At 43.3% G+C, this 19,297-nt stretch overlaps 1 protein-coding gene across 1 annotated transcript in view; it reads left to right on the top strand.

Moving 5' to 3' along the window:
* The window catches only part of LOC115205051 (protein diaphanous homolog 2), a 675,845-nt gene that overhangs the window by 222,309 nt on the left and 434,239 nt on the right, over positions 1-19,297 (top strand). The window contains exons 18-19 of the mRNA XM_029770617.1: positions 3,697-3,765; positions 8,435-8,794. Of these exons, the coding sequence (XP_029626477.1) occupies positions 3,697-3,765; positions 8,435-8,794 (429 nt within the window). The remainder of the gene's footprint in view (positions 1-3,696; positions 3,766-8,434; positions 8,795-19,297) is intronic.

Here is a 19,297-nt window from a genome sequence, read left to right on the forward strand (position 1 = left end):
CATTCCTCAGGGGATATGGTCTTTAAAATAGAGATTGTCTATGGCCTTGAACTCTCCACGGTCCATAGTTAAGGATGGAGTGTAAAATAAATATATATATATATATATATATACACACACACACAGTTGAAGTTGGAAGTTTACATACACCTTAGCCAAAAATTCCTGACATTTAATCCTAGTAAAAATTCCCTTTCTTAGGTCAGTTAGGATCACCACTTTATTTGAAGAATGTGAAATGTCAGAATAATAGTAGAGAGTGACTTATTTAAGCTTTTATTTCTTTCAGCACATTCCCAGTGGGTCAGAAGTTTACAAACACTCAATTAGTATTTGGTAGCATTGCCTTTAAATTGTTTAACCTGTTGAGGACAGACGTTCCGGTTCCTCTTGCGGAACCCCTAGCCAACAGCCAATGGCATCGCACAGCGCGAAATACAAAACCAACTAAAATACCACAAATCAATTTTCTCAAACAATCAACTATTTTACACAATTTTAAAGATAAGACTCTCGTTAATCTAACCACATTGTCCGATTTCAAAAAGGCTTTACAGTGAAAGCAAAACATTACATTATGTCAGGAGAGTACATAGCCACAAATAATCACACAGCCATTTTCCAAGCAAGCATATATGTCACATAAACCCAAACCACAGCTAAATGCAGCACTAACCTTTGATGATCTTCATCAGATGACACTCCTAGGACATTATGTTATACAATACATGCATGTTTTGTTCATTCAAGTTCATATTTATATCAAAAAACAGCTTTTTACATTAGCATGTGATGTTCAGAACTAGCATACCCACCGAAAACTTCCGGTGAATTTACTAAATTACTCATGATAAACGTTCACAAAATACATAACAATTATTTTAAGAATTATAGATACAGAACTCCTTTATGTTATCGCGGTGTCAGATTTTAAAATAGCTTTTCGGCGAAAGCACATTTTGCAATATTCTGAGTACATAGCTCGGCCATCACGGCTAGCTATTTTGACATCCACCAAGTTTGGGGCTCAAAGGTAATCCAATTAGAAAAATTGGAATACCTTTGCTGTTCTTCGTCAGAACGCACTCCCAGGACTTCTACTTCAACAACAAATGTTGTTTTGGTTCCAAATAATCCATAGTTATATTTAAATAGCTCCGTTTTGTTCGTGCGTTCAGGTCACTATCCGAAGGGTGACGCGCGAGCGCATTTCGTGACAAAAAATTTCAAAATATTCCATTACCGTACTTAGAAGCATGTCAAACGCTGTTTAAAATACATTTTTATGCTATTTTTCTCGTAAAATAGCGATAATATTCCAACCGGGCAACGTTGTATTCATTCAAAGGCTGAAAGAAAAAAATGTAGTAGTCTCGTGACCGCGCATCTCCAGTCTCACTGTCCCCAGGCTGACCACTTACAAACTCTCCTGCTATTCTTCGCCCAGAGACAGCAGACACCCAATTCCACTTTCTGGCGGCTTTAGAGAGCCAATGGAAGCCTTAGAAAATGTCACGTTACAGCACAGATGCTGTATTTTCGATGGAGATGCAACAGAAGGACAACAAATTGTCAGACAGGGCACTTCCTGTATGGAATCTTCTCAGGTTTTGGCCTGCCATATGAGTTCTGTTGTACTCACAGACACAATTCAAACAGTTTTATAAACTTTAGAGTGTTTTCTATCCAAATCTACTAATTATATGCATATTCTCGTTTCTGGGCAGGAGTAGTAACCAGATTAAATCGGGTACGTTTTTTATCCGGCCGTGAAAATACTGCCACCTATCCCAAAGAAGTTAACTTGGGTCAAATGTTTCAGGTAGCCTTCCGCAAGCTTCCCACAATAAGTTGGGTGAATTTTGGCCCATTCTTCCTGACCGAGCTGGTGTAACTGAGTCAGGTTTGTAAGCCTCCTTGCTCGCACACACTTTTTTCAGTTCTGCCCACAAATGTTCTATAGGATTGAGGTCAGGGCTTTGTGATTGATGGCCACTCCAATACCTTGACTTTGTTGTCCTTAAGCCATTTTGCCACAACTTCGGAAGTATGCTTGGGTTCATTGTTCATTTGGAAGACCCATTTGCGACCAAGCTTTAACTTCCTGACTGATGTCTTGAGATGTGGCTTCAATATATCCACGTAATTTTCCTTCCTCATGATGCCATCTATTTTGTGAGGTGCACCAGTCCCTCCTGCAGCAAAGCATCCCCACAACATGATGCTGCCACCCCCTTGCATCACGGTTGGGATGGTGTTCTTCGGCTTGCAAGCCCCCCCCCTTTTTCCTCCAAACATAACGATGGTCATTATGGCCAAACAGTTCTATTTTTGTTTCATCAGACCAGTGGACATTTCTCCAAAAAGTACGATCTTTGTCCCCATGTGCAGTTGCAAACCGTAGTCTGGCTTTTTTATACCGGTTTTGGAGCAGTGGCTTCTTCCTTGCTGAATGGCCTTTCATGTTATATCGATATAGAACTCGTTTTTCTGTGGATATAGATACTTTTTTACATGTTTCCTCCAGCATCTTCACAAGGTCCTTTGCTGTTGTTCTGGAATTGATTTGCACTTTTCGCACTAAAGTACGTTCATCTCTAGGAGACAGAACGCATCTCCTTCCTGAGTGGTATGACGGCTGCGTGATCCGATGGTGTTTATACTTGCGTAATATTGTTTGTACAGATGAACGTGGTACCTTCAGGCATTTGGAAATTGCTCCCAAGGATGAACCAGACTTGTGGAGATCCACAATTTTTGTATCTGAGTTCTTGACTGATTTCTTTTAATTGTCCCATGATATCAAGCAAAGAGGCACTGATTTTTATGGTAGGCCTTGAAATACATCCACAGGTACACCTCCAATTGACACAAATTATGTCAATTAGCCTATCAGAAACTTCTAAAGCCATGACTTAATTTTCTGGATTTTTCCAAGCTGTTTAAAGGCCCAGTCAACTTAGTGTAATGTAATCTTCTGACCCACTGGAATGGTGATTAAGTGAAATAATATGTCTCTTAACAATTGTTGTAAAAATGACTTGTGTCATGCTCAAAGTAGATGTCCTAACCGACTTGCCAAAACTATAGTTTGTTAACAAGAAATCTGTGGAGTGGTTGAAAAAACAAGTTTTAATGACTCCAACCTAAGTGTATGTGAACTTCCGACTTCACCTGTATGAGATGGAAAAGTGGGGAGTGTGATTTGCTAGAACATATTACAACATAGCGTTCTAAAGGGATTGAATGGATTTTGAGGATACAAATCCTTGTCAACCACTGTGTTGTCATATAAATGGCTGTTTCAACTATGCTTTGTAGATGAATAGTTGTTTTTATCTAATACCCAGTACACCTTTATGGGAGGGTGACAATTTAATGCTGCAAATTATTTGTTTGTTTGAGGATATTAAATAAATGTGATCTTAGTATACCATCTGACAGGTAGTACAGGTGCATCTCTCTCTCTCACACACACACACACACACACACACACAACTGTATCAGGGAATTTCTCTCTAACTTACCCCTCTGCTTTACCTTTTTTCTGTGTTTGATGTTAGCCTCTGTTAACAAAAGTACAGTTGTTCCTTTTCTCTGTCTAGCTAACCACCCTTTCTGTGTCCCTCTCTGTTGCTCTCTGTGTTTGTGTGTGTGTCTGTGTGTCCTTTTTGTCTGTGTTTGCCATCTGTCCAGTTAACTAGCGAGACAAACAAGCTTAAAGAGGCTCAGAAACTCATCAGTGAAGCTGTGAGCAAGGTGCAGGTGGGTGATCCCTTTGCATCCGGGTCCCTTCCTTCCCTTTTTCTTTCTGTTAACATGGTTGACCGGTATTGCCTGAACATTGAGAAACCTAATCTTCAACCAGAAACTCAATCAACTCACCCTCCAAGTCAAGTATGATGTTTGCTCTGATCTTTGCATATGATTGATGTTTGATAATTATGCAGTGATCTACATTATATTCCTTTGAAAACACAGAATGTGATAATAGGGCCACACTCTTGGTCTGTAATTGTAGAAGGAAGTTTGGAGATTGCGATGAGGTTTCATCTTCTTGCATCATACTTAACAAAAATATGGATTATATGAATCTGGGACATGCACTTGAAACCTCTCAACTGAGATGTTCCATAGAAGATAATCAAATGTGGACATTTGACTGTTGTGATGTAATTCTCCCCAGTAAACACTTTATAATTGAATATATGCTTTGCTCATTAGAGCCAAAATTGGGGGAAGGTTTAATTGCATAATAGTCCAAGTTAATTACCCACCCGTCTGACCTCCTCCCCCCGTCGAGTTCTAGAAGCTGTGGATCCCTCAATGAACGGATTAGATTCCATATCACTCCACTCTCCTACAATAGTCGGAGCCCCAGATGCGCCTAGCAAGAAGGATAGCCGCCAGGAAGCAATTAGGAGGCATTGCTCACCCCGCCTCAGCTCTCTCTGACTCACATCTAGCAATGATCAGTGACCAGGCTAGAGCTGCCAAGACCCAGCCAAAAAACAGCACCATTGGTCTATAAACAGCTTCTTATGCTGAACAAAATATAAATGCAACATGTAAAGTGTTGGTTCCATGTTTCATGAGGTGAAATGAAAGATCCCATACATTTTCCATACTCGTGAAAAGCTTATTTGTCTGAAATGTTGTGTACAAATTTGTTTACATCCCAGTTAGTAAGCATTTCTCCTTTGCCAAGATAATCCATCAACCTGACAGGTGTGATATATCAATAATCCGATTAACCAGCATGTTCATTACACAAGTGCACCTTGTGCTGGGGACAATAAAAGGCTACTTTAAAATATGCAGTTTTGTCACACAACACAATGCCACAGATGTCTCAAGTTTTGAGGGAGTGCGCAATTGGCATGCTGACTTCAGGAATGGCCACCAGAGCTGTTGCCAGATAATTTAATGTTCATTTCTCTTCCATAAGCCACCTCCAACATTGTTTTAGAGAATTTGGTAGTACATCCAACCGGCTCACAACCGCAGACCACGTGTAACCATGCAAGCCCAGGACCTCTACATCCGGCTTGTTCACCTGCGGGATCGTCGGAGACTAGCCACCCGGACAGCTGATGAAACTCTGCACAATCTGTCAGTAACCGTTTCAGGGAAGCTTATTTGCATTCTAGTCATCCTGACCAGGGTCTTGACCTGACTGCAGTTTGGCATCGTAACTAACTTCGGTGGGCAAATTCTCACCTTCGATGGCGACTGGCATGCTGGAGAAGTGTGCTCTTCACAGATGAATCCCGGTTTCAACTTTACCGGGCAGATGGCAGACAGCGTGTATAGTGTCTTGTGGACAAGCGGTTTACTGATGTCAATGTTGTGAGCAGAGTGCCCCATGGTGGCGTTGGGGTTATGGTATGGGCAGGGATAAACTACGGAAAACGAACGTAATTGCAATTTATCAATCACAATTTGAATGCACAGAGATACCGTGATGAGATCCTGAGGCCCATTGTCATGCCATTCATCCGCCGCCATCATCTCATGTTTTAGCATGATAATGTACCCATGTCACAATCTGTACACAATTCCTGGAAGCTGAAAATGTCCCAGTACTTCCATGGCCTGCATACTCACCAGACGTCACCCATTGAGCTCTAGAAGGGATGCTCTGGATAGACGTGTGTTCCAGATCCCGCCAATATCCAGCAACTTCACCAAGCCATTGAAGAGGAGTGGGATAACATTCCACATGGCACAATCAACAGCCTGATCAACTCTTTGCAAAGGAGATGTGTTGCGCTGCATGAGGCAAAATGGTGGTCACACCAGACACTGACTGGTTTTCTGATCCACGCCCTACCTTTTTTTTAAGTATCTGTGACCAACATGTGCATATCTGTATTCCCAGTCATGTGAAATCCATAGATTAGGGCCTAATGATTTTATTTAAATTTACTGGTTTCCTTATATGAACTGTAACTCTAAAACTTAGAATTTGTTGCATGTTGCTTTTATATTTTTGTTCAATGTGGTTGTTTCAACCAGAGAAACCAATAAAGCCCAAACAAAGCTATGTTGCTAGGTAGAAGGTTTTGGAAGATGCTTGATGAAATGGTTTTATGGTGTAGGAAAGGAATGGTACACCAGTGATTTACCTATGGGAGAAGGCGGAGGAGAGCGGAGAGATGATGGCGGTGGATCCCTCGGGCGCTCTCGAACGCTGGGTTGATTAGCATTCCGTAGACGAGGCTGGAGGGCCCAGAGCGCAGCGGGACGAGAGAGAGAGGGAAAACAAGTGAGCGGGAGCAGCCAGAGCTAGGAGGCTCAGAGGGCTCCTGAATGCAGAAACGACGGTGCTCTCATTTAGCAGCTAATTTGCTTTCATTCTTTCGTATTAATCTTAAAAAAGAAAATGGGCCACGACGGGCTCAGAGATTGACAGACCTATATGGGTGTCGATGGGTGTTGGGGCAGCCGGCTTCAAACGCTTCTCACCACTCTACACCTTTTTAATTTCCTACCTAATAAACTATCCACTGCTGGCATTGTGTAATCAAACACTCTGTAATTGTAATGCCTTTAAAAATGAGACTGGTCCCACATTACCCACATAATCGACCGAGTGGGGGGTAGCGAAATTGGTTTTTGGAAATGACGTTGTGGAAAAGCTGTGAGACAAACTTTTGGAAAAAAGACCGTTGTCTTCTAATCAATCCCAAAGGTCAAATCCTATCTATGCCATAGGCTGTCTAATTGCCCCCCCCCCCGCCTTTATCAATGATTATAAAAACCTGTTTATGCTGTAGAGCGGTATGATAGGGCAGCCTTGTCAAAGGACTGGCTGGTCTCTGTCTTATCAGTAATGGGTTTAATTTTGCCCCTGTCTACCGCCTAATAGCCTTCCTTTGTGAGGCCCATCTTGTCGGCTTCAAGATGGCAGAGGCAGCGTTTCTTATCTAGGAGTTAAACCGTGGCCAGACAATCCCCTGGGTTCTCCCCAATGGTTAAGATGTCGGTTGCATATACACTGTGTACACACACGTGTCAATAGGGAATGAGTGTTCAAGTATGTGAGGATTTGATACAATACATTGTCTACCCGCAGAACCCCACTGCAATAGATGCCGTTAGCATTCCGTTAGTTTCTTCATTAACAACTCAGTTTCAGGTGGCTATATTTCTCTCATACACTTAATCTATTAGCAAAATGCAGATATATTGGCGTCTGATTAAATTAAAAACATCATGAACTCAGACACGTCGCTCCTCTCATGTGAAGAAATTAGTGAGAATTGGGTTGATAATCTTTCCTTAAGTACACAATAACATTTTCTCTAACCAGAATGACTTCAGAATCACAGAAGTCACCATAAATATGGGCTTTCCTTTTTCCTTTTCTGCTTTGTGTGACACTTCACTTATTGAGTGGTGAAATGTAGCATTCATTAATCATTCATAAAGCCTTAATGACATAGTCATAATGCCCTAAAGAGTCATGTTTACAGTGCATTCGGAAAGTATTCAGACTTCTTACCTTTTTCCACATTTTGTTATTCTAAAATGTATTAAATAAAACATGTTCCTGATCAATCTACACACAATACCCATAATGTCAGTGAAAACATTAAAAAAAATATGTATTACAAATAAAAAACAGATACCTTATTTACATGTTCAGACCCTTTGCTGTGAGACTCAAAATGAGTCCACCTGTGGTAAATTCAATTGATTGGACATGATTTGGAAAGGCACGCACCTGTCTATATAAGGTCCCACAGTTGACAGTGCATGTCAGAGCAAAAACCAAACCATGAGGTCAAAGGAATTGTCCGTAGAGCTCCGAGACAGGATTGTGTCGAGGCACAGATCTGGGGAAGGGTACCAAAACTCCCCAAATACAGGTGTGCCAAGCCTATAGCGTCATACCCAAGAATACTTGAGGCTGTAAACACTGCCAAAGGTTCTTCAACAAAGTACTGAGTAAAGGGTCTGAATACTTATGTAAATGTCATATTTCCATTTATAATTTTTTAGTGCTCATTCCAGAAAATGACTGCTACCATTGCAATAAGGCTCAAGTCCAAGGGACGATAGCACTAGGACGATAGTCCCCAGACATGCTTTTATCAACTCTCTTCACACGTACAAATATACACACGCACGTGCGCAAGTGCAAAGACGCACAAACACACACACACACACACACACACGCACACAGGGTCAAGGCAATCATCTGTAATTGAAGTGAGTAAGATAATGCCCATCCCTTTTCCCCCTAAATACCCCTACCTCCATCCTCACCCATCACCCAGGTGCATTAGCTGGACTAGTGTAATGCATGTAATGGTGGTAAAAGCTCTGGCCTCCAGGTCCCCGGCCTATGAGAAACAGGGATGACATGAGTGCAGGGATGACGGGAATGTTGTGTCCCGTCTCTAACATTGCTTTCCCGTCTTTTCAGATCACGGCCGGACCAGCAGCGGCTGGGACAGGAGTCCCACCTTCACCTCTGCCGGGGGGGTTGGCACCCCCACCCCCTCCCCCGCCTCCGCCCCCACCAGGCGGCTGCCCTCCCCCTCCTCCCCCACCTCCGCCTCCTCCTGGCATGGCCGGCATGCCCCCTCCACCCCCGCCACCTCCAGGAGGAGGGCCACCCCCTCCCCCTGGTTGTGGACCCCCACCTCCCCCGCCCATCCCCGGGGCGCCGGGCATCCCTCCGCCTCCTATGATGGCCATGCCTGTCATCAAGCTGCCTTATGGACTGGAGGCCAAGAAGACCTACAAGCCTGAGGCCATCATGAAGAGGGTCAACTGGTCCAAGGTACAGTAAAGCCTCCCCAACGCACGCACGCACGCACACACACACACGCACACACACCTGATCCTGACTATTATCATCTACTCTCTTCCATTATGTGTACATTGAGGCCGGAATGAATAAAACAAATCCACTCTTTAGTATTGTACCATAATAGACATGTACCGATTTTGCACAGAGACATCGAGCACTGTCTTATGATGTGTAAAACATGAGCTTGTTGGATTTGTGTTTGTTAAATCACTGTATACAGTTCTGAATAGAAGCATCGTGCACAGAAAACAGGCCTTTCAAATGTAGCTGTAGGTACAAATCGAGAGAGTGTGCTCTATTCAACACTACCCTCTGTCTATTCAGGCAAGCGTTCAGCCACAGGGCACGCTGCTCTGCACTCGGCACCCATTCGAAGAGATCCTCGCATAAACAATTTTCTCTGCTCGAGTGTCCTTGCATTCACACACACTCTTAGCACTGAATAAAGACAATGTGTTTTGTAATATTCCGACGAATTTGAATACAGTATCAATGGGGATCATTCTCTTCATTTGGGCTTTATCCTACTCTGAGTTAATTTATCCATTGCCCTAGGGAATCTCGGAGTTGCAACCAGCATTAATGTAGTGGTGTTTTGCATATGCTTGTGTGTGACTATGCTTTTTAACAGCCAAAAGGAAATTGTTTTTTCTCCCTTGCACTGCAGATTGCTGTTGAAATCACACTGAATCGCATTATCACATTATAGTTGTATAGCAAGGTTGCACATCTTATAAGAGACATGCAGTTTTTTCAAATGTTATGGTCATTTCACCTTTAGAAAACATACATACACCCACACACACACATATATATATATATATATTTAAAAAATATTCTGTAAATATTCCAGCAACAGCATCAACCAGTTTCTGCAACTATTTTGTAACTTTTTTACAATTTGCCTCAGAATACGAGTGACAGCAAGGATTGCAATGTAACAGGAAACCACGCAATGGAAATGGTAAAGATTGATTACAGCAGCATGCGAAATGTGTTGAAGACCAGGTTTATGTCACCACTTCTACACCTCATATGCAAATTCCACAGCCGTGCCTAGACCCATGCAAGCATGGTGATGGTTAATATTATTTATAACATTACAGAGCTGCCCGGGATGGGAATTCCTTTGTGGATACAGTTAGAGAGACAACAAGTGAGCCACTTGCATCTCATTATCATCACTGTGTGTGTGTGTGTTTGTGTGTGTGTCATTGTCTGTGTATTTGTCTTTATTTGTGTATTCCTATGTGTGTGTGTGTGTGTGTGTGTGTGTGTGTGTGTGTGTGTGTGTGTGTGTGTGTGTGTGTGTGTGTGTGTGTGTGTGTGTGTGTGTGTGTGTGTGTGTGTGCATTCATGAGTGCACCACTTTGGCACATCCGTCTCTGTCCCGGCACGGCAACGACTGAATGTGTGTCTGCATTAACCTTGCCTCCGCAGGCACTAGGGTTTGGAGATGCAAATGAAATGGCTAGATAGCACTCAAAGGCATTCAGAGCCACCTGAGGAAAAGCAATCTGTGTCTCTTGTGTCTATTAAGTGGTACCAGAGTCATCTGTCTTCTCTGTTCGGAGCAGATGGAGCCATGGAGGTGCCAAGCACTACTGTGGCCTGAGCTTTAAAAAGAAACAGCAGAAGGAGGGACCTAGAATATTGTCGTCATGCGCCCCTTTCCTATAACCACCCCATAACCACTAGTGTACTGTAGCTATATGAATTCACACATTTACAGGCTTTAAAAAGAAATTGGAGAAAGGAAGGGCCGAAAAGTTTGCCATCATTCAGACAGTGCCACTGGTCGCCCCAGGTGCATCTGTTATTGTTTTTGCTTCGTTTTTTGAAATGGGGCAGAGGAGGATCTTGCGTCATGGTAAATTATAGTACACTCTCTGCTGTTTTATCACATGTGCCGTGATGTGCAATGATGTCCAAAGGGAAAAATGGTGTTTGGAGTAACATCTTGGAGTAACATGCTAATGGACGTTGTCGTTTCACAGCTACGGATTCTATTTTTAAGCCCCATAACAACAAGTTTCCTGTAGCTACATATGAAAACAGACATTTATTGGTAACTTGATGTTTATACAGTTGAAGTCGGGACTTTACATACACTTAAGCCAAATACATTTAAACTCAGTTTTTCACAATTCCTGACATTTAGTCCTAGTACAAATTCCCTGTCTTAGGTCAGTTAGGATCACCACTTTATTTTAAGAATGTGAATAATAGTAGAGAGAAGGATTTATTTCAGCTTTTATTTCTTTCATCACATTCCCAGTGGGTCAGAAGTTTACATACACTCAATTAGTATTTGGTAGCATTGCATTTTAAATTGTTAAACTTGGGTCAAACTGAATAGATCCGTTTCTCTTCTGCTAACTTGCTAGCCCCGGCCTGCTAGCTTTCTGAATTGTCGTGTCTCCAGCCAGCCCAACCATTCACTGGACCCTTATGATCACTCAGCTACGCATGCCTCTCCCTAATGTCAATATACCTTGTCAATTACTGTTCTGGTTAGTGATTATTGTTTTACTTCACTGTAGAGCCTCTGGCCCTGCTCAATATGCCTTAACCAACCATTTAGTTCCACCTCCCAAATAATAGATGACATCACCTGGTTGAAATGTCTCTAGAGACAATATCTCTCTCATCATCACTCAATGCCTAGGTTTACCTCCAATGTACTCACATCCTACCATACCTTTGTTTGTACTATATGCCTTGAATCCATTCTATCGCGCCCAGAAACCTGCTCCTTTTTCTCTCTGTTCCGAACGTACTAGACGACCAGTTCTTATAGCCTTTAGCCGTACCCTTATCCTACTCCTCCTCTGGCCCTCTGGTGATGTAGAGGTTAATCCAGGACCTGCAGTGCCTCGCTCCACGCCTATTCCACAGGTGCTCTCATTTGTTGACTTCTGTAACCGTAAAAGCCTTGGTTTCATGCATATTAACATTAGAAGCCTCCTCCCTAAGTTTGTTTTATTCACTGCTTTAGCACACTGCCAACCTGGATGTCTTCGCCGTGTCTGAATCCTGGCTTAGGAAGACCACCAAAAACCCTGAAATTTCCATCCCTAACTATAACATTTTCCGCCAAGATAGAACTGCCAAAGGGGGTGGAGTTGCAATCTACTGCAGAGATGGCCTGCAGAGTTCCGTCTTACTATATAGGTCTGTACCCAAACAATTTGAGCTTCTACTTTTAAAAATCCACCTTTCCAGAAACAATTCTCTCACTGTTGCCGCTTGCTACAGAACACCCTCTGCCCCCAGCTGTGCCCTGGACACCATATGTGAATTGATTGCCCCCCATCTATCTTCAGAGCTCGTGCTGCTAGGTGACCTGAACTGGGACATGCTTAACACCCCAGCCATCCTACAATCTAAGCTTGTTGCCCTCATTCTCACACAAATTAGCAATGAACCTACCAGGTACAACCCCAAAGCCGTAAACACGGGCACCCTCATAGATATCATCCTAACCAACCTGCCCTCCAAATACACCTCTGCTGTTTTCAACCAAGATCTCAGCGATCACTGCCTCATTGCCTGCATCCATAATGGGTCTGCGGTCAAACAACCACCCCTCATCACTGTCAAACGCTTCCTAAAACACTTCAGTGAGCAGGCCTTTCTAATCGACCTCACCCGGGTATCCTGGAATGATATTGACCTCATCCCGTCAGTAGAGAATGCCTGGTTATTCTTTAAAAGTGCCTTCCTCACCATCTTAAATAAGCATGCTCCATTCAAAAAAATTTGAACCAGGAACAGATATAGCCCTTGGTTCACTCCACTAGGAAACACTGTCACCACCGATAAATCCACTATAATTGAGAATTTCAATAAGCGTTTTTCTACGGCTGGCCATGCTTTCCACCTGGCTACCCCTACCCCGGTCAACTGCCCGGCACCCCCCACAGCAACTCGCCCAAGCCTCCCCCATTTCTCCTTCACCCAAATCCAGATAGCTGATGTTCTGAAAGAGCTGCAAAATCTGGACCCCCTACAAATCAGACAGGCTAGACAATCTGGACCCTCTCTTTCTAAAATTATCTGCCAAATGTGTTGCAACCCTTATTACTAGCCTGTTCAACCTCTCTTTCGTCTCTTCTGAGATTCCCAAAGAATGGAAAGCTGCCGCGATCATCCCTCTCTTCAAAGGGGGAGACACTCTAGACCCAAACTGCTACAGACCTATATCTATCCTACCCTGCCTTTCTAAGGTCTTCAAACGCCAAGTTAACAAACAGATCACCGACCATTTTGAATCCCACCGTACCTTCTCCGCAATGCAATCTGGTTTCAGAGCTGGTCATGGGTGCACCTCAGCCACGCTCAAGGTCCTAAACGATATCATAACCGCCATCGATAAGCTACATTACTGTGCAGCTGTATTCATCGACCTGGCCAAGGCTTTTGACTCTGTCAATCACCACATTCTTATCGGTAGACTAAACCGCCTTGGTTTCTCAAATGACTGCCTCACCTTGTTCACCAGCTACTTCTCAGACAGAGTTCAGTGTGTCAAATCGGAGGGCCTGTTGTCTGGACCTCTGGGAGTCTCTATGCGGGTGCCACAGGGTTCAATTCTCGGGCCGACTCTCTTCTCTGTATACATCAATGATCTCGCACTTGCTGCTGGTGATTCTCTGATCCACCTCTACGCAGACGACACCATTCTGTATACTTCTGGCCCTTCTTTGGACACTGTGTTAACTAACCTCCAGACGAGCTTCAATGCCATACAACTCTCCTTCCATTGCCTCCAACTGCTCTTAAATGCAAGTAAAACTAAATGCATACTCTTCAACCGATCGCTGCCCGCACCTGCCCGCCCGGTCAGTATCACTACTCTGGACGGTTCTGACTTAGAATATCTGGACAACTACAAATTCATAGGTGTCTGGTTAGACTGTTAACTCTCCTTCCAGACTCACATTAAGCATCTCCAATCCAAAATTAAATCTAGAATTGGCTTCCTATTTCGCAACAAAGCCTCCTTCACTCATGCTGCCAAACATACCCTCGTAAAACTGACCATCCTACCAATCCTCGACTTCGCCAATGTCATTTACAAAATAGCCTCCAACACTCTACTCAGCAAATCGGATGCTGTCTATCACAGTGCCATCTGTTTTGTCACCAAAGTCCCATATACTACCCACCATTGCGACCTGTACGCTCTCGTTGGCTGGCCCTCGCTTCATACTCGTCGCCAAACCCACTGGCTCCAGGCAATCTACAAGTCTCTACTAGGTAATGCCCTGCCTTTTCTCAGCTCACTGGTCACCATAGCAGCACCCACCCGTAGCACGTGCTCCAGCAGGTATATCTCACTATTCACCTCCTCAGCCAATTCTTGCTTTGGCCGCCTTTCCTTCCAGTTCTCTGGTGCCAATGACTGGAACGAACTGCAAAAATAACTGAAGCTGGAGACTTATGTCTCCCTCACTAGCTTTAAGCACCAGCTGTCAGAGCAGCTCACAGATCACTACACCTGTACATAGCCCATCTGTAGTATTGCCCATCCAACTACCTCATCCGCATACTGTATTTATTTATCTTGCTCCTTTGCACCCCAGTATCTCTACTTGCACATTCATCTTCTGCACATCAATCACTCCAGTGTTTAATTGGTATATTGTAATTACTTCGCCACAATGGCCTATTTATTGCCTTACCTCCCTTATCTTACCTCATTTGCACACAATGTATATATTTTTTCCTACTGTATTATTGACTATATCTTTGTTTATTCCATGTGTAACTCAGTGTTGTTGTATGTGTCGAACTGCTTTGCTTTTTTCTTGGCCAAGTCGCAGTTGTAAATGAGAACTTGTTCTCAAATAGCCTACCTTATTAAATAAAAGGTGAAATTAAAAATATAACATTTAAAAAAATTAAAAATGTTTCAGGTAGCCTTCCTCAAGCTTCCCACAATAAGTTGGGTTAATTTTGGTCCATTCCTCCTGACAGAGCTGGTGTAACTGAGTCAGGTTTGTAGGCCTCCTTGCTCGCACATGCTTTTTAAGTTCTGCCCACAAATGTTCTATAGGATTGAGGTCAGGGCTTTGTGATGGCCACTCCAATACCTTGACTTTGTTGTCCTTAAGCCATTTTGCCACAACTTTGGAAGCATGCTTGGGGTCATTGTCCATTTGGAAGACCCATTTGCGACCAAGCTTTAACTTCATGACTGATGTCTTGAGATATGGCTTCAATATATCCACATCATTTTCCATTCCTCATGGTGCCATCTATTTTGTGAGGTGCACCAGTCCCTCCTGCATCAAAGCACCCCCAAAACATGATGCTGCCACCACCGTTCTTCACTGTTGGGATGGTGTTCTTCGGCTTGCAAGCCTCCCCCTTTTTCCTCCAAACATAACAATGGTCATTATGGCCAAACAGTTCTATTTCTGTTTCATCAGACCAGAGGACATTTCTCCAAAAAGTATGATCTTTGTCCCCATGTGGAGTTGCAAACCGTAGTCTGGCTTTTTTATGGTGGTTGTGGAGCAGTGGCTTCTTCCTTGCTGAGCAGCCTTTCAGGTTATGTCAATATAGGACTCGTTTTACTGTGGATATAGATACTTTTGTACCTGTTTCCTCCAGCATCTTCACAAGGTCCTTTGCTGTTGTTCTGGGATTGATTTGCACTTTTCACACCAAAGTACATTCATCTCTAGGAGACAGAACACGTCTCCTTCCTGGGCGGTATGAGGGCTGCGTGGTCCCATGGTGTTTATACTTGCATACTATTGTTTGTACAGATGAACGTGGTACCTTCAGGCGTTTGGATATTGCTCCCAAGGATGAACCACACTTGTGAAGGTCTACAATTTTCTTTCTGACGTCTTGGCTGATTTCTTTTGATTTTCCCATGATGTCAAGCAAAGAGGCACTGCATTTCAAGGTAGGCCTTGAAATACATCCACAGGTTCACCTCCAATTGACTGAAATTATGTCAATTAGCCTATCAGAAGCTTCTAAAGTCATGACATAATTTTCCGGATTTTTCCAAGGTGTTTATAGGTCCAGTCAACTTAGTGTATGTAAACTTCTGACCCACTGGAATTGTGATACAGTGAAATAATCTGTCTGTAAACAATTGTTGGAAAAATGACTTGTGTCATGCACAAAGTAGATGTCCTTACCGACTTGCCAAAACTATAGTTTGTTGACAAGAAATGTGTGGATTGGTTGAAAAACGAGTTTTAATGACTCCAACCTAAGTGTATGTAAACTTCCTACTTCAACTGTAGGTGAAGGCCTTATCTTTCAACTGGTTGAATAGCAGGCAGGTTCAACCTCACTGTAATTAAATGTTGAAGAACGAGCAGAAGAACTGACGGAGACTGTATAGAGATGGTAGGGAGGGGAGAGAGAGGTAGAACGAAACAGAGAGCTTAGGATGTAGAGTGAGTGTTTGTGTCCGCCTCTTGCTTTTTAAATGCATGTGCAGGAGACGTCTCCATCTCTTAAAAAAACAGCAGTGGAAAAGAACACCAGCTCCGGATAGTAAAAGCAGCCAACATCAATAAAGTTTGGATTTTAACATTTTCAAACAGCGACGCTGGAGATGGTTGCCTGAAGGTGCCGTAATGTTATATCTCCTATGGTTAGAACACCTTACCACTGGGGAACAGCAACACATTTACTGTAAAGTAAGGCAGTTTGCAGCAGCAGTGTGGATGCTGTGGAGAAGTCCCCAACCTCCACCCCCACCTTTAGTGAACTACTGGACTGGAGCCGCATAACAACACTTTACTACACTTAATGGGAACATCCTCCCAGTCTATCTTGGAATTAATCCATTTTGGGAGGGTGCTCGTTTGAGCAGATAATTTTTTTTTTTAAACAAACACTGTATAGCCTCAAAACATGGTTAAACCTATAATTCTGAGATTAATGGATGGTCAGTCCTTGCATCCATAGCTCTGTCTATGACTTTGAGTGGTAACATTTCTCAAACCCCCAATTGTCTCTAAACCAGTCAATTTAATGTACAAACAATGCATAACTGTAATTACCCTTTCAGAGTGACACAGCTGTAATTATATAAATTAGCACAATAATACTCTTGCAGAGTGAAGAACAAAATACGAGGAATAAATAAAATGACCCCAGAGATCCCCTCCCTTTCTCAATATAAGTAGTAAAAAAAAAAAAAAAAAGTTGGATGTTGTGCTAAAGGAAGCACCATGGAAATTGTGGAACAGCAGAGGGTGGACTTTTGAACCACCAAGACTCTTCCTAGAGCTGGCCGCCCAGCCCGACAGATCAATCGGGGGAGAAGGGCCTTGGTCAGAGCTCTAGAGTTTCTCTGTGGAGATGGGAGAACCTTCCAGAAGGACAAACATCTCTGCAACACTCCACCAATTTGGCCTTTATGGTAGAGTGGCCAGACGGAAGCCACTCCTCAGTAAAAGGCACATGACAGCCCATTTGGAGTTTGCCAAAAGGCACCTAAAGACTCTCAGACCATGAGAGACAAGATTCTCTGGTCATATGAAACAAAGATTGAACTCTTTGGTCTGAATGCCAAGCGTCACGTCTGGAAGAAACCTGGCACCATCCATACGGTGAAGCATGGTGGAGGCAGCATCATGCTGTGGGGATGTTTTTCAGAGGCAGGGACTGGGGGACTAGTCAGCATCGAGGGAAAGATGAATGGAGCAAAGTACAGAGAGATCCTTGATGAAAACTTGCTCCAGAGCGCTCAGGACCTTAGACTGAGGCAAAGGTTCACCTTCCAACAGGACAATGACCCTAAGCACACAGCCAAGACAACACATGAGTGGCTTTGGCACAAGTCTCTGAATATCCTTGAGCCCAATCGAATATCTCTGGAGAGACCTGAAAAAATCTGTGCAGCAAAGCTCCCCATCCAACCTGACAAAGCTTGAGAGGATCTGCAATGAAGAAGAGAAGAAACTCCCCAAATACAGGTGTGCCAAGCTTGTAGCGTCATACCCAAGAAGACTCAAGGCTCTTGTCGCTGCCAAAGGTGCTTCAACAAAGTACTGAGTAATGTTATGTAAATGTGATATTTCAGTTTTTTATTTTTTATAAATTAGCAAACATTTCTAAAAAACAATTTTTATTCATTATGGGGTATTGTGTGTAGATTGATGAGGGGGAAAAAACTGTGTAATCCATTTTAGAATAAGGCTGTAACGTAACAAAATGTGAAAAAAGTCAAGGGGTCTGAACTTTCCAAAGACACTGCACATCATTGCACTCAACTCTATTTCCCTTCTCATGGTTGGGTTCAATAGGCTATGCATAGAGGAGTTCACAGTTGCAGCTCATTCGTCCTTCATCCGCAGGTGAACTGCATTCACAGCAGGTTGCCTTGTCAATGGCCATCAAACGTTAAAGCCACCACTCTTACATGGCATGAGTAACCTCTAGCTTCCAAAGAGTAGGAGTGTCCAATTAACATTTTCTCCTGTCATATGAGTCAACCAGTGTAAATTAAATACGCAAGTGATTAATACTGAAACGGTATGCTAATGGTATTTTACTTCAATAACAGTATGTGTCCATTAATTCAGGGATGAATCACAATCTAAGGCTGCGTTTTCACAGGCAGCCCGATAATGATCTTCGGACTAATTATTATCTGTTTGGTCAAAAGACCAATTAGTGCCAAAATATCAGAATTGGGCTGCCTGTGTAAACTCAGCCTCAAATCCTACATCACAGCAGCATGTAATGTTCAACCCTCTGCTGTTCCACAATTTCCATGGTGCTTCCTTTAGCACAACATCCAATGGACATTTGCAGTGTTCAGCTGTACATTGGCTCACTTCGAATATAACTTCTGTTATAAGCATACATGTGATACTGTACACTATTGTTTGCAGAGCAGATCCACAGTGTCAGGACCTGATGTGAATTAGTTACAGTAGGGCTGGAGTAGGCCACTCCATAGTGCTCTGAATGGGCCTAGGAGGGGTAGAGCGGCCCACAGGCACTACAGTATTCCATCAGGCCATCACCACAACAGCCCTCATACTCTTTCCTATTCTCATTGGCCCTACTCTCCATTATCTCACCCATGGCCACCATTACAACACTTTGCACCGAGCTGCACTCACTGTCATTTGCTTGTGTTTCTTTATTGCCTGTATAATTTTTACAACAAACACCTCCCGTCAAGTGGGGGCCCCTCACTGTCTCTCTAGAGCCGCCCGCCCTTGCAACTCGTGTCACTTCGTCTTGTCGAGGGGCTAATAACACAGGCTGCAATGAGACACCACTTGTGCTGGCCCACACTGAGTGCCATAACAGTGCGTCTCTCATACTTTCATCACAGTCTGCAGCACTGAACACAACCCATAATGGACTTCCGAAGGACTTCGCAACACACATTACTAGCCAATTATCAAGCGCAAATACAGCAAGAGGTGGTTATTGTCATTCTGTATGTACAGAAGCCCGCCATCTGGGTCACTGTAC

This window comes from Salmo trutta, chromosome 13, assembly GCF_901001165.1.
Source record: "Salmo trutta chromosome 13, fSalTru1.1, whole genome shotgun sequence".
Taxonomy (NCBI): Eukaryota; Metazoa; Chordata; class Actinopteri; order Salmoniformes; family Salmonidae; genus Salmo; species Salmo trutta.